Source organism: Orycteropus afer, unplaced genomic scaffold, assembly GCF_000298275.1.
Source record: "Orycteropus afer afer isolate SDZICR_OR568_19922 unplaced genomic scaffold, OryAfe1.0 scaffold00894, whole genome shotgun sequence".
NCBI lineage: Eukaryota > Metazoa > Chordata > Mammalia > Tubulidentata > Orycteropodidae > Orycteropus > Orycteropus afer.
This window is the reverse complement of record NW_006922481.1, coordinates 488903-504073: the sequence shown is the minus strand read 5'-3', so window position 1 is coordinate 504073 and position 15171 is coordinate 488903. Positions and strand designations below refer to the sequence as shown.

Sequence of the window (15171 nt, the reverse complement as noted above, 5' to 3'; positions counted from 1 at the left end):
CCATCTTCTCTTGATGTTTCCTGCATCATTCAATATTTTGCCCATAGAATCTCTCAATATTGCAACTTAGGCTTAAATTTTTTCTTTAATTCTTTCAGCTTGAGAAATGCTGAGTGTGTTCTTCCATTATAGTTTTCAAACTCCAGGTCTTTGCACATTTCATTATAGTAACTGGTTTTGTCTGCTCAAGGTGCTCTCTGAAATCTTCTGTTCAGCTCTTTTATCTTCATTTTCTTCCATTTGCTTTAGCTACTCTGCACTCAAGGACAAGTTTCAGAGTCTCTTCTGTCATCCCTTTTGGTCTTCTTTTCTCGTCTTTTTAGTGATCTCTTGCTTTCTTCATGGATAATGTTCCTGATACCCTCCCACAACTCTTCTGGTTTTCGGCCGCTGGTGTTCAAAGCCATTAAATCTATTCTTTAGATGGTCTCTAAATTCAGGAGGGATATATTCAAGACCATATTTTGGCTCTCTTGGACTTGTTTTAATTGACTTCAACTTCAAGCTGAACTTGCATATGAGCAGTTGATGGTCTGTTCCACCATCAGCTCTTGGCCTGCTTTTGGCTAAAGATATTGAGCTTTTCCACTGCCTCTTGCCACAGATGTAGTCAATCTGATTCCCGTGTCTTCCACGTGGTGAAGTCCACATTTATAACTGCCGTTTGTGTTTTGAAAAAAGTTATTTGTAATGAATAAGCCGTTGGTCTTGCAAAATTCTATCATGCAATCTCCAGTGTTATTTCTGTTCCCAAGGCCAAATATTCATTCCAACTACTGGTGATTCTTGTTTCCAACTTTTGCATTCCAGTCACCAGTCACCAGTGATAATTAACACATCTCGATTGCATGTTCAGTCAATTTCAGATTGCAGAAGTTGATAAAATTCTTCAATTTCCTCATCTTTGGCTTTGGTGGTTGGGTCATAAATTTGAATATAGTCATATTAACAGGTCTTCCTTGTAGGTGTATGGGTATTATCCTATCACTGACAGCATTGTACTTCAGGAGAGATCTTGAAACAACCTTTGTGATAATGAATGCCACGCCATTCCTCTTCAAACTGTCATTTCCGGCATAGCAGATCACATGGTTGTCTGATTCAAAATAGCCAAAACCAGTCCATTTCAGCTCACTAATGCCGAGGATATCAATCTTTATGCGTTCCATTTCATTTTTGACAACTTCCAATTTTCCTAGACTCATACTTCGTACATTCCATGTTCTGATGATTAATGGATGTCTGCAGCTCTTTCCTCTTCAATCTGTGTGGTGCCACACCATCAAATGGAGGTCTCGAAAGCTTTACCTTATCCATAGGACTAAGGCTGGGTTTACTCAGATGATGCAGCTCTTTCCCAGTCCTATTCTGAGAGCCTTCTAACCTAACTGGACTATTCATAAAGTTGCGCGGTGATGTACCAAACAGTGTTTCTTTGCTATTCATAAGGTTTTCCCTGGCCAACTCTTTGAGAAGTGGACGGCCTCCTCCTTCTTCCTAGTCTGTCTCAGTCTATAAGCTGGGCTGATACCTGTGCACCATGTGCATCTGGCTGGGTTAGAAACACCAGTGGCTCAGCCTCAAAACTCACATCAACACGTCACCATGGTAGGACAAACCGACAGACAAGTTTGTCTTCCTGTTGGAAACCTCTCATACCATCCTTACCTGGGTCCCTGCGGCTGACTGCTCCTCTCTCCGGGTTCCTGCCTTTTAATCCCCTTTCTTCCGCTCTACTGTCCTGCATGCATAGGTTAAGAAAAGCCTCTACTTACAGAAATTATGAGTGGGTATCACAATAGTGACTAGCCTTGAACTTCAAGGACAACGAAATGAGGAAAGCACTGAAAATGGATAAAATAGTGAGTCAGGGTAGAACATAAGCACTGCCTATTCAAAAGACATACTGAACATAGGATTCATGCAGGATATTGGAAAATTAGATTGGAAAGATGAATGGCAGTCAGATCGCAGAGGGTCTTTAAGATGAGACGAGAGTCAGAGCTTTTTTCTGTAGAGAACAGTGAACTCCAAAGGATTCTGAGCATGGAGCATGATAAAATGTACTCTCAGATAATACTCTATATCCACAGACCGCAAAAGCTGGAAGCTAAAGACAGAAAAATTGGTTATGGGGCTACCGCAACAATCTAAATTAGAGGTAAAGAGAACCTGAGCTAGGGTGACAGACATTGGCTTAAAAAAAAAAATTTACAAAGAACTAAAAGACCTGGTGACTGTCTGAACATAGGTAATGAAATAGAAGGAGAAGTACACAGAGGAAGAATCAAAACTAACTTTATTTGCATGTAAGTACCTGAAAAAAATGTTAGCTATTGAGAGAAAAACCTAAGAGGAAAGTAACTCCTAAGCAAATGATGAGTTAAATTTTAGAAACATTTACTTTCAGGGAAAAGCAACTGAGTCAAACAGAAATAAAAAAATAATTGCTTGAGGATTTAATTTACTAGAATTCTAGAGAAGGTCAGGCACTGATACAGTGGACTGTGAATCATCTAGGAGCCCTGGTGGCATAGTGCCTAAGGTATTTGACTGCTAACCAGAAGGCTGGCGGTTCAAACCCACCAGTCACTCCTTGGAAGGAAGGTTGAGCAATCTACTTCTGTAGTAATACTGCCTCAGAAACTCAAGGAGGGGTCGCTATGAGTCAGATCCAACTCGACGGCAGTGTGTTGTGTTTGCATTTGTGAATTACCTACAAAGCGACACAGGGTAAAGCTGGGTAACTATCTGAGGGAGGCTGAAATGCTGAAAGTAAAATCCACCCAGAATCCCAATGACCAACTTGAGGTAGAGTTTGATCAGGATAAAAAAGAAAAATGAATGGCAGGAAGCTGAAAAAGATTCAGAGAAATAAGAACAACCAGACCACTGAAGATGTCCAGGGAAGCTAAAGACGAAAACTAGCAAGTGATGAGGAAATAACAGCAGCCTTAAAAGGACTGTGTTATCATTAAGACTGTGATAATAATGAAAGACTACATGTTTCCTGAACTTCAGGAAAACCAACTTCAAGTCAATTGTTCAAGATAAATAATCATCTTACGGCTACATGACTCAAGTAATGATGTTTTCCTTATAGCAATCATTTTTAAATAAATAAACTTAATGAAGAACAGAGAGCCCCGGAGGGCAGTGGTTCAAGTGTTTGGTTGCTAACTGAAAAGTTAGTGGTTCAAAACCAGCCACTCTGAAAGAGAAAAGATGGGGCAACCTGCTTCCATAAAAATCTACAGCCTCGGAACTTTCCAACACAGTTCTACTCTGTCCTCCAGGGTCATACTTGGCAATGGGGTTCATGAGGAATGAAAAAAAAGAAGACATCTAAATAAACCCACATGTTACTTTCTGACTGTGGGATGGTTTTTCTTGTACATCCTTAAATGTACAAAGAGGAAGACAATATAGAAAATTATTCTAGACAGAACTGTTGCATACGTTTAAGGTATACAAGATGACTGCTCAGGTTATTATTACCTAAGATCCTACTCTATTTACAAATGTCAATCTGAAAAATCCATACTAAGGTATAAGGCTTTTCCAATGATGGGTGATCAATTATAATTAATGACTATTAACATGAAGACAATGAGTCAGGTATTCACTAAACATGTAACCTGCAATTTCTAAGACCATCTAAGTCAATGGGACTTTTTTCTTCTTTAAAGTTTTCAAGTATACAGATTCTGATTCCCTAACCCAAATCTGTTGAATCAAATTTCTGGTTTTCAACTCCAAGAATTTCTAATTTATAAAAGCATCCAAGAGGATTCTGATTATCAACCAGATTTTGGAATCTGCAAATAAGCTCTCTGACTCAGACAAGAAAATCAATGTCCAAAACTGCACAAAAAATCCAATTTAACTTGAAACAAGATCACAGCACAACAAAGACAACTGAGGCCTTAGTGTAATCATCATGATATTTGTATACTAAATAACATGAAATGTCTACACCTGCCATGTAAATTAGCCCTGAAAGGTCAAAATAAACCTTCCCTATGTATAAGTGTCACTAAAGAGCTACAGAGACTAACTTTCACTGCTGGTCTCCATTTATAGCTAAGATACTTAGTAGAAATCTAGCAGTCCACATCTAATTGACCCTCTCAAATATCAAGTAAAAATTCAACCTAAAGGCAGAGAACAAACAACACAATTTTTAAGCCTTAGTTTTCTAGTCTTCTCACAAAACTTGTAATATAGCTTCCAGCCAAACAAAAGACAGGCATATGAGTTGAACATTTACCTGAGATAGATACACTCCTTGGAGAGAACAATCATGGGAGAAAGAAGGGCTGTTTATGCACAAGGAGATAGCTCAGGGGGCAGGAGTGTATGGAGGGAAGGACACAGGGAAGAGTTAACTATTGGGAGGAAGTGGGAGGGGAGCTGTTGCATTGGGGTAAATTGTAGTCAATGTCACAAGACAAAGTGAATGTGAACTCCTGCATGGAAAGTGAAATTGCTCTGTAAATTTTCACCCAAATCACACACACACAAAAAAGGTTACAAAAAAATTATAGAAATTAAAAGTTAAGCATTATTTAGTTATAATTATCAAACTACAAATAAATAAATCAACTTAAAAGTTCTGAGGCATAGCAAACACCAAAAATGTTATTAATTTTTGAAGTCTGATAAGGCTAAACGGGTATCACAAATTATAATGGTAACCAAGAGTGAGAAAAATAAGTATCTTGCAAAGGAAATAAAAGTCCTTAACATGTCTAAACAGCACCAAATTTCTACAAATTACTATCAAATCTATTGTAAGCTTTAATTAAGTTTATAAACAAAGATCACTGTCTTCTAAAGGTAGTATTTTAAAATTTCAAGAGTAAATTATTCCATTCTGTTCTCCTTTCAATGGGAAAACTGGATGCTTACTCTTTCCGTCTCCTCAATACTAAAATGTTACCTTAATTTCAACAAATTTCTCATATTTAAACTATTGTAATAACTTCCATCTATTCCATACTTATACATGCAAGTGCATGATTTGGTAAGTGTATCACCTGGATACAAAAGTTAAGCAAAACATTAAGATCTAATTTAAATAAATTTAAAATTCAAAAATTTTAAAGAATTCCTATTAAAACATTAAAATAAGGTAATTTGCTGCATTTACAAACTAATCAAAATTAAAGTACTTACCTGAAATAAGAGCTACATGTTGCAAGAACCATCTTATGACAAGGGAATTCAGTGCCCTCAACAATTAACACTATGTCAGTAAACAGCTGCTGTTCATAAAACAGTTTTAACTGTTCCAACAAGGACACAGCATATTCAGTATTGATCTGCCTCTCGTCTTGAGTGGACATGATTGTATTCCATTAATATCTCTTGGAACAGATTAGAAAGTCAATCTTACTGATGAAAAGTCAAGTGAATGCTTCAAAAATAAAGAAAGAAGTAACTCTATGTGCTGTTATCTGCAGCATTCAGAACCAAGACTGACACATTTGCTAATGAATCAGTATCTTGTTATAGGCTTAGAATCACTCCTAGGTCATCCCGTTAATTAGGTTCTTCAACAAAGTTTTTCAACACAGCCTGCAGACATTTTGTTCAAATTTGCAGGCGTGCAGCTCATGAGTGAAAAGACAGTAACACATGAGGTAGATTTTGTGGCAACATCCTATGTTCTGTGGATCCTCTGGAGTAACTAAAAAAAAAAAAAAGTTCAGTTAGAAAATCTAGACCAGTATAATTTTAGAAACTGCATTTAAAATGGCAGTCTTAAATATATATTTATTTGAAGTTCAACTTTAGACGTTATCACGAAAATGAAATGTTAAGAAAAGGACCATTATTAAACCATCTTACATTTAAAATAGAACGCAGAAAGTTAACATTTGTAGATTTACCTTTTAACCTTCTACACAAAATGTAAGCCTCTCTGAAAATAAAGAATACATGAACAAGCATACATTTTAAAAGTTCTTTAAAAATACAGTTTAAATTACCAGCAAAGCCAGATGTATTAATTATTTAGTAGCAACACATGACCATAATTCAAGGGGTGGAGGAATTCTCTCTTCCATAGGAATTTTCATTTTGTAGCTATATTAAATAAATACACATAATTATCAATTTAAACGATAAGGTAAATAGATTCAAATTACTTATTTCCAAAGTATAAGCTCTATTTTGTTTAATTTGCTGTTCAATCCTGCAAGGGAAGTATATGTATCTCTTTGTACAATGGTTCCTTCCTAGGGTCTTTATAATTACAAGCATACAATTTTGCTGAAAAAACGTAAAACATAGTTAAGGGAGAGATCTGTTCTTACACAGAAGACTTCATATTATATAATTTGGAGTAACTTCAAATTTATGTATAAATTTCATGGAAATTCAATCTAAATCCCATTAGCAGGGAGATTCACCTAGAAGAATGGCAAAGAAATTGACTTTTTTTTTTTTTGGAAAAAAGTTTTTCTTCATGATCCTACTATATTAAAACGTATTACAAACGTACAACAAACCCAACTATATATAAGAAATTATACATGATAAAGAAAAGCATGGCATTTCTTACTGGAAAGAATGGCTTCTTTCAACAAATAATGTTGAAACTAACTAAACATTGGGGGGGGGTGGAATTCCAAGTTTCATTTTAGTCATAATGCATACCACTCATCAAAAGACGTTCCCAACAACCTACATGTCTACTAACAGAATGATAAACGAAATGTAGTAAATATATACAATGGAACACTACCCAGCCAGTAGGGGACATAAAATCTTGATACATGCTACAGTATAGATGGAGCGTGAAGACATGATGCTGAGCTAAATAAGCCATTTGTCCAAAAGGACAAATATTGTCTCACCTCACTTACACACAAAGACCAAGGTTTATTAGTGGTTACCAGATACAGAAGGGAGGGGAGAAAAATAGTTAATAGAAATACTGTACTAAGGGTATACAGCTAATTATTGATTGTTGTCAACACAATACTGTAAAAAGTTGAATTGGCAAAAGTTGGGTGATAGATACACTTACGAACATACCCCCCCCCGCAAAAAAAAAAAAGGAGCGATTGAGGCTGCTTATGTACACCCAAACACCCCACAGGATCTGGTTCCTTGTTTGGAGGTTTAGGGTCATGGTTTCACCGGATATCTCAGTTAAGTGGACTAACAGCACGTTTAGTCCTTCTGTTCTACCTCCTAGATTAATACATAGTACCTGGAGTCTCAAAAGCTTCCAAGCGGCCATCTAAGGCACAACAATTGACCTCTATTCACCCGGAGCAACAGAGGAAGGAGAGTCAGCCATAAGAGGAGGATATGGAATGTGTGGCTAACTGCCTCCATGAGCAAGTGCCCCCTTTGCCGTAAGAACAGAAGAAATGGATAACGCCTAACTACCATTACTGAACATTTTGATCAAAGATTCCATAGAAGAATCCTGATCAAAAGAGGGAAAATGCAAAACAGAATTTCAAATTCTTATGGACTCCAGACTTTCTGGAGCCATGGTGGATAGATGAACCCATGAAACTACTGCCCTGAGATAATCTTTAAACATTAAACCAAATATATTCCTTGACGTCATCTTAAAACTGAACAACACTTTAATGAGTAAAAAAGGTCTGCCGTCAATCTCTTGCTCTTTTAAGATCTATTGTTGTTGTTGTTATGTGCCATCGAGTCGGACTCGACTCATAGCGACCCCTCCTTGGGTTTCCGAGGCAGTATCACTACGGAAGTAGATTGCCCCATCTTCCTTCCAAGGAGTGGCTGGTGGGTTTGAACTGCCAGCCTTCTCTGGTTAGCAATCAAGTGCCTTAGGCACTACGCTACCAGAGCTCCTTGAAGATCTACATGGGATCAAAAGGAATCCTGGTGGTACGCTAGTTAAGCGTTTGCCTGCAGTTCAAACCTACCAGCTGCTTCATACCAAAATAAAATGTGGCAGTTTGCTTCCATAGAGATTTACAGACTCAGAAACCCTAAGGGGCTGTTAAATACTCTATAACTGGGAGGATAGAGGGAGGCTAGGAGTTGGAATTGACTTGATGGGAATGGGTTATATGCGATCAAATCAACAACAGCAACTCGAAAGATTAGACAGGATCCTTAAGTGGCAAAGACTTTATGTTAACGGGGTAGGAACAACTCAGAAAAGGAAGGTGAAAATGGTTACACAATTCAAAGAATATAATCAATGTCACTAAATGGTACATGAAGAAACTGCTGAATTGGTTCTGTTTTGGTGTGTATATTCTCAGCAACAAAATTTGGAAAGAAAAGGAAGACATTCCAGTTGAATTAAAGTTTAACTTAAAAATGTTATTTGGAAATATGTATTTACAACATATGGCAAAGGAATTAGAAATCAGGAAAAGAGAGGGGAAAACCCAAATAGAATGCTACTAACATATTCGCTCTAGTGGCGCAGTGCCTAAGGCATCTGACTGCTACCAGCCACTCCTCAGAAGGAAGGTTGGGCAATCTACTTCCATAGTGATACCGTCCTGGAAACCCAAGGAGGGGTCGCTGTAAGTCGGATCTGACTTGACGGCAGTAAGTTTGGATTGGTTTGGAATATATTAGCTATGTAAACCATCACTCCTTTTCTAATCAGATGATCCTTAGTTCCCATATTCAGAAAGTCAAGTGCTTTTGACATGAAATTTATAAATCACTGACATCAGTAATATTTTTCCAAACAAAATACCTTCCATTATGTCAAGAAGATCACATTACTTCCTGCCAAACTATACTATTACATGAACTGCCAACTTGATATTGACTAGTTTCCAGCCAAGTTAACTATGTAAGTAACTAGAACAGGTGCAAAGGGAGAGTGACACTTTAGGTCATTTAAGGTAATGACTTTGCTCTTCCAGATCTTAAAGTTACACTATAAATCTAAAGTCTGCTACTACAATGTCTAAGGCTACTAACACCTAAAGATACTAAAATCACTGAGTGTTTTCACATATTAATAATGCAGCAAGGCCCAGTGTTAGTGAGGGTGTGGGAAAACAAGCATTCTTACACATAATTAATAAGAATGTAAGTTGATACATTCCTACATTCCCTTATTCAAAACTATAAAGGCAAGGTATGTTCTAGAATATAGAATTTTTCAGATTTTGTGGAAGTAAGGTGGTGCATGTTATCATATATTACAAAATGTTTTCAAGAAGTCTGGGGCAGTAATCCATAATTGAATTCATTAATGTCTTTGCTGTAGGAATTAAGAATAGTGTGAAAAAGTAGTTTCAGGTCAGATTTTGCTGACGTATGACTTTTCTTCTGCCAGTCATTTACTGGCAGAATGACTTTTTAATAAAACTTGATTCTCAGAGCTGTTGGAATTTTAGAACCACATGCAAGGTCTTACAGAACATTAGAACAAATAATATTTGCTATTAAATATTAGTATTAAAAGTAAATGCTTCATACCTTTTACCCCATCAATTCTACTTCTAGAAATTTATCTTATAAAAATACATGCACATATTACTAAACCGAAGTCCCAACTCCAGTTGCAGGACCGAAAACTGTCCTCATTCCTATTTAAACCAGGTGACAGCAATGGTGGCCAGGATGGATTTGGTTCATACTGCTGGAGCCCAGCAATTTCTTGCAGAATAGCAACATAAGCTCAGTGATCATTTCATTAACCTTGTATAACACGACCCAATTTTTCAGTGATTTTTTGGCCCCATTTGTTATGTCTGGGTTTTATTTTATTTTTAACAAATTATATGCAAGTAATTGTGCTAAAACTACTGAAGTATGCTTTCAGAAAATACAGTGGGCCAACTTTATGTAATCCCCATTGTCACTACTTTTATGACTCCCTTATTTCTTCTCACCTCTTCCCTTATAATTAAGGATGCATTTTTTTCATGGTGGGATATCCTAAATGAAAATTCTCTTAATATTAAACAGGCAGAAAAAGTCATTAAGACAGTGTACTTAACAAACAAGCAATGATTTAAACATATCTTTATCTATTACCACCCAAAATAAAATTAAGTACCTCACTTCTCTGGGAACACTGTCTTTAAAGTGTGAAAAATAGTAACGTTTAGATGATCAACCAACAACCCTCAAATGCCCCGAACATGAACATTTTCTGTAACAAGATTGCTTCTCTCCTGAAACAAACCTTGGATAAATCAATATCATCCCTAAATACACTAAAAAGTTTCATGAAACCTGTATTTTATTACTTCATTACCAAGTGATTTAATATACTTTATAAATTTCACCTTTAATAATTACAATTTTATGTATCATTTACTTACATGTAAAATTACCTTCAAAATCAGTTATACATTTTGGTAGGTGTAGAATTTAGCATCCTCAGCAATTCTCAAGCAAGGAAACTGTTTATTTTCTATTTTAAATTAATGGTTATTATATTTAATTCAACAAATTTCTACTGAGTACTTACTCAGTGCCAGTTATTGTACTGTAAGTACTCAGACTGAGAGTTGTCAACAACTAGAGCTCCAAAGTACCTAATGAGTTCCACCACACAAAGCATTTTCAAAATGAATATTGTCATTAAATCTTCATCAGGATTAAACAATCCACAGGGACATATCCAATTCTACTAAAAAATCTGAAATACCTTTCACCAAAAACACAATAAAATCTTATACAAAAACAGGACACACATCTTACACAAAATTATTTCAACTGGTTTTCCTCCTTTAAATCTTTGTTGTAACCTTATTTTTCAATTTCACCACAAAGTAAAAAATGCATAAAGTCAAGCTTTGAAATTATCTGTATTCCAAAACTTTAAGTTGGTTGTTTTACTTTGCTATATAAAATAACAGCAAAAAAAGGTGTTTTTAAGTTCTTAACCTGCAAAATATATCCATTAACTGAAAGTAGTATCTGCAAAGAAAATTTACACAAAGCAACTACTACAAATACACAAAGCAAATATTACTATAATACTCATCAATAAGTAAATAAAAACAGGAATAAGAACCAAAATTGATTAAAAAAAGGTATAAAATAGATGGAAACTCTTCTTCAAATTAAAAAAAATAATTCTAAATAACTTTTAAAGATTCCAGAAATTGATGGAGTGTTGCTGTTTTCTTTTGTTTGTTTGAAGGGGAGTCTGGTGGTTTCACCTTGAAACTTAAGTTTTCATCCCCACAGGTGTGTCATCTGTAGTACTCTTCCACTAAGCAGCTACAGAAATACAAACAAGCTGAAACAAATTTTTCTAATGTCAACCAGGCAAGATCTGGAGGATCAAGGAAAAATGAAATAACTTCTAAATGTAAAACTGAGTAATTAACTGACCTGCATATGGAAAAGATAGGAGGAAGAAAATTGGATGGTGAGGAGGTTGTGAACAAGGCCTGCAGAGAAATTTCAACTGTACCTTATTACTCAGGAATTCCTTATTTATGAGTATGCTACTGACCAAAATTTATTTGTAATCTCAAAAGCAATATTCTCAGTGCTTTTGTGGTCATTTGCAGACAAGCTCAGAGGAGCAAAAAATTTGAGTCACCTGATGAGAATGGTCCCAGCTGAAGTTGAACAAGCCTCTTGTCTCAGCTCTCATGCTGTAAACAAGTATCTTTTCGCAGCCCTTTGGTGCCACATTTTTTGCATTTTTGTGTTTTTGATTTCACTGTTTACAATGGGCTCCATGTGTAGTGCTGAAGTGCTATCTAGTTTCCTAAATACAAGACTCTGATGAGTCTTACAGAGAAAATACATGTGGTGTTAGCTTCATTCAGGCACGATTTATAGGGCTTTTGGCCATGAGTTCAATGTTATATAAACCAATGAAACCCAAAAACCTATTGTCTCATGTCAATTCCAATATAGCAACCATACAGGATAAAGAGCTGTCCTGTAAGTTTACCAAGCCTGTAATCTATACAGAAGCAGACTGCCACAACTCTCTTCCGCAGAGCTGCTGGTGGGTTCGAACCACCATCCTTTGGCAGTCGACCACTAAACCACTAAGTCATCAGGGCTCCTTAAAAAAAATCAACAGTATGTGGTAGTGTAATGCCTAGGGCACCTGACTGCTTACCAGAAGGCTGGCGATTCAAACCTACCAGAAGGAAGGTTGGGCAATCTACTTTCGTAGTGATACCGCCTCGGAAACCCAAGGAGGAGTCACTATGGGTCAGGTCTGACTTGATGGCACATAACAACAACATGTGGTAAATATGTGTATAAACAGAAACACACATAAAACAAAGTTATATATTGATTAGATGAAAATGTTGTGACCAGAGGCTAGCAGGAACCTAACCCTCTATTTCCCCTGGGAGCTATGGTTCAGTATTCACTAATTCACGTTCATGGTGACTATACAGAACATGATCACTGTGAATAACAAGAATCAACTGTATATGGTAGGGATAAAACCATAATAGAGCAGATTCCTTCCAGGAAAAAGCAATGGGTTAGTCATCCATCTGGATGATTTACTTCCAAATTATGCATTACTAACTTAGGGAATGCTGCATTTTCCAATGCTAAAAGAGGTCAACACAAAGGACTGAAAATTGTCAGAATCCAAGGCATTCTGGATGTTACAGGGTGCCAAAATATTAAGAACGAAGATTATGCAGCAACTGCTGGGGTGAAAGCACAAGCCTTTCCTCATTTCAAAGAGGCAGGTTGGTCTCTCCTTATGGAGGACAACGTAATGGTGCCAGAAGGAGTTTTCTTTCAAGTTACTAAAACAACCTTGATAACTGAGAATGTTCAGAAAGCAACGCTTGAGCCTTAGATTGTCACCACTATACAAATACAACTTTCTAGAGCTGTGACAAATACCAGTTAAAAAATAAACATACAACTTGTCTTCTAAAGGCATCAAGCCTGGTCATTTCAGTACCGGTTCCTCTGCTGTTGTTGTTATTTGCCGTCGAGTCGGCCCCGACTCACAGCGACCCCTCCTTGGGTTTCCGAGGCAGTATCACTACAGAAGTAGGATTGCCCAACCTTCCTTCCGAGGAGTGGCTGGTGGGTTTGAACCGCCAGCCTTCTGGTTAGCAGTCAAGTGCCTTACGCACTATGCTACCAGTTCCTCTACTCTAATCAAATTTGGCCCTTTGTGACCCGCTGGCCACAAAGAGTTCAGGCCTGAATTTGTTCTCTTTGTTGAAGACTACTTGGCTCCATCAAGGTAATTATGCTCAGTACTCCCAAGTAAATGCAGGTCAAAGTATAAGTTTCTGTGCTGCATTCTGATTAGTAAGTTATCTCACTTTTGAAAAATTAAAGAAGTACATAAAGGACATGCCATCTTTGATAACTGTAGCAGTATAATATGTCATTTTATTTTGGATAGTATCACTTTGCTTTTTTCTCTCAGCTCTGTCCAGTGACTTATTAAGAAAGCTATAAAAAGGTAGGGTAATGACTGACTATTTCACTGAGACTTCATTTTCCACCAAGTCCATGAGTTCTTTAATGACAACAGTAGAAAATATTTCCCAAATATCCAAATATATTCATGACGTTATTAAGGGAGCAGATATTTAGCAATGATTGTAACTACTGACGTTTCTCAATTTATCATTTTTTTTAAAAAAAAAAGGTGAGTGGAGGAACACTTATTATATTCCCAATGCCTACCTGTGGAAGGCACGTGTTACCACTTCTCAGAGATATGGGAATATGGTGGAGAAAAAAAGGTAAGATTTTTTTTCAAAGAATCTTACCAATATAAATCAGTTGGGTTTCTATACACCAGCAATGCAAAATCTGAAAGGGAAATTAGCAATCAGTTCCATTTATAACAATATTTAAGAAAATAAAATACGTAGGAATAAATACAACCAGGGACGTGAAGGACTTAAACAATGAAAACTATTAAAAAAAAAAAAAAATGCAGAAAGAGATTACAGATAAACTGTTCCAAATTCACAGACTAGAACATTTAATATCATTAACATGTCAATACAACCCAAAGTGATCTACAGACTCAATGTAATCCTGACAAAAATTCTAACAACCTTCTTTACAGAAAACAGAAAAATCAATTCTCAACTACATATGTAAGGGCAAGAGGTCCCAAATAGCTCAAACAATGCTGAAAGAGAAAAAACAAAGTAGAAGGACTCACACTTCCTGAGTTTTAAAACATATCATACAGTTACAGTAATCAAAACAGCTTGATACCGATAAAACATAGACATATAAACTAACAGAGTAGAAGTGAGAGTGCAGAAATAAACCCACACATCTCCAATCAACTTATTTTTGACAAGGGTACCAAGTTCACTAGATGGGGGAAAGCAGAGTCTTTCCAATAAAATGGTGCTGGGAAAATTGGATTTCCACATGCAGAAAAATGAAACAGGACCCTTTCTTCACATCATCACAAAAGTAAATTCAAAATGGATTAGGACCTAAATGTGTAAACTAAAACCATAAAATTCCTAGACAAAACAAGGAGGGGCAGGGGAAATGATGTCACCCCTAGCTTTTAACAACTGATGATATAATACCAAAAGCAGAAACAGCCAAAGACAAAATAAATAAAAGGAATCTTTTAAGAATTAAAAACTTTTGCTCATCAAAAGACTTGACCAAAAAAGGGAAAAGACTGGGAGAATATCTTCAGAAACATATTGGAAAGAATCTAATAACTGAAACACACATAAAACTTCGATAACCTAACAAAAACAGAACCCAATCATAAAATGCACAAAGAACCTGAATAGACATTTTACCAAAGAGGACATTCAAATAGGCACCAAACACATGAAAAGATGCTCAGCATCATCAGCCATCAGAGAGATGCAAATCAAAACTAAAATGAGATACTATTACATGCCTACTAGAATATCTAAGATTAAAAACTCAGAAATTAACAAACATTGGCAAGGACGTGGGGAAATTGGAACTTTTTATCAATCACTGCTGGTGGAAATGTAAAATGGTACAGCCGCTGTGGACCACAATGTGGCAGTTCCTCAAAAAAAAAAAAAAAAACCTAAACTAAAAAGTAGGACTACCATATGACCCAGCAATTCCACTGCTAGGTATGTACCCAAAAGACTTGAAAGCAGAGAGACTCACAAACAGACCTGTACAACAATGTTCACTGAAGCACTATTCACAATAGCCAAGAGGTGGAAACAACCTCAATGTCCATCAACAGATGAATGGTTA

The 15171-nt window shown here is 36.4% G+C and overlaps 1 protein-coding gene across 1 annotated transcript in view; it reads right to left on the bottom strand.

Annotated features, from left to right (window-relative positions):
• The window catches only part of KBTBD2 (kelch repeat and BTB domain containing 2), a 15012-nt gene extending 9664 nt beyond the window's left edge, over window positions 1-5348 (bottom strand). The window contains exon 1 of the mRNA XM_007958251.2: window positions 5179-5348. Within this exon, the coding sequence (XP_007956442.1) occupies window positions 5179-5348 (170 nt within the window). The remainder of the gene's footprint in view (window positions 1-5178) is intronic.
• Window positions 5349-15171: the final 9823 nt, after the last annotated feature.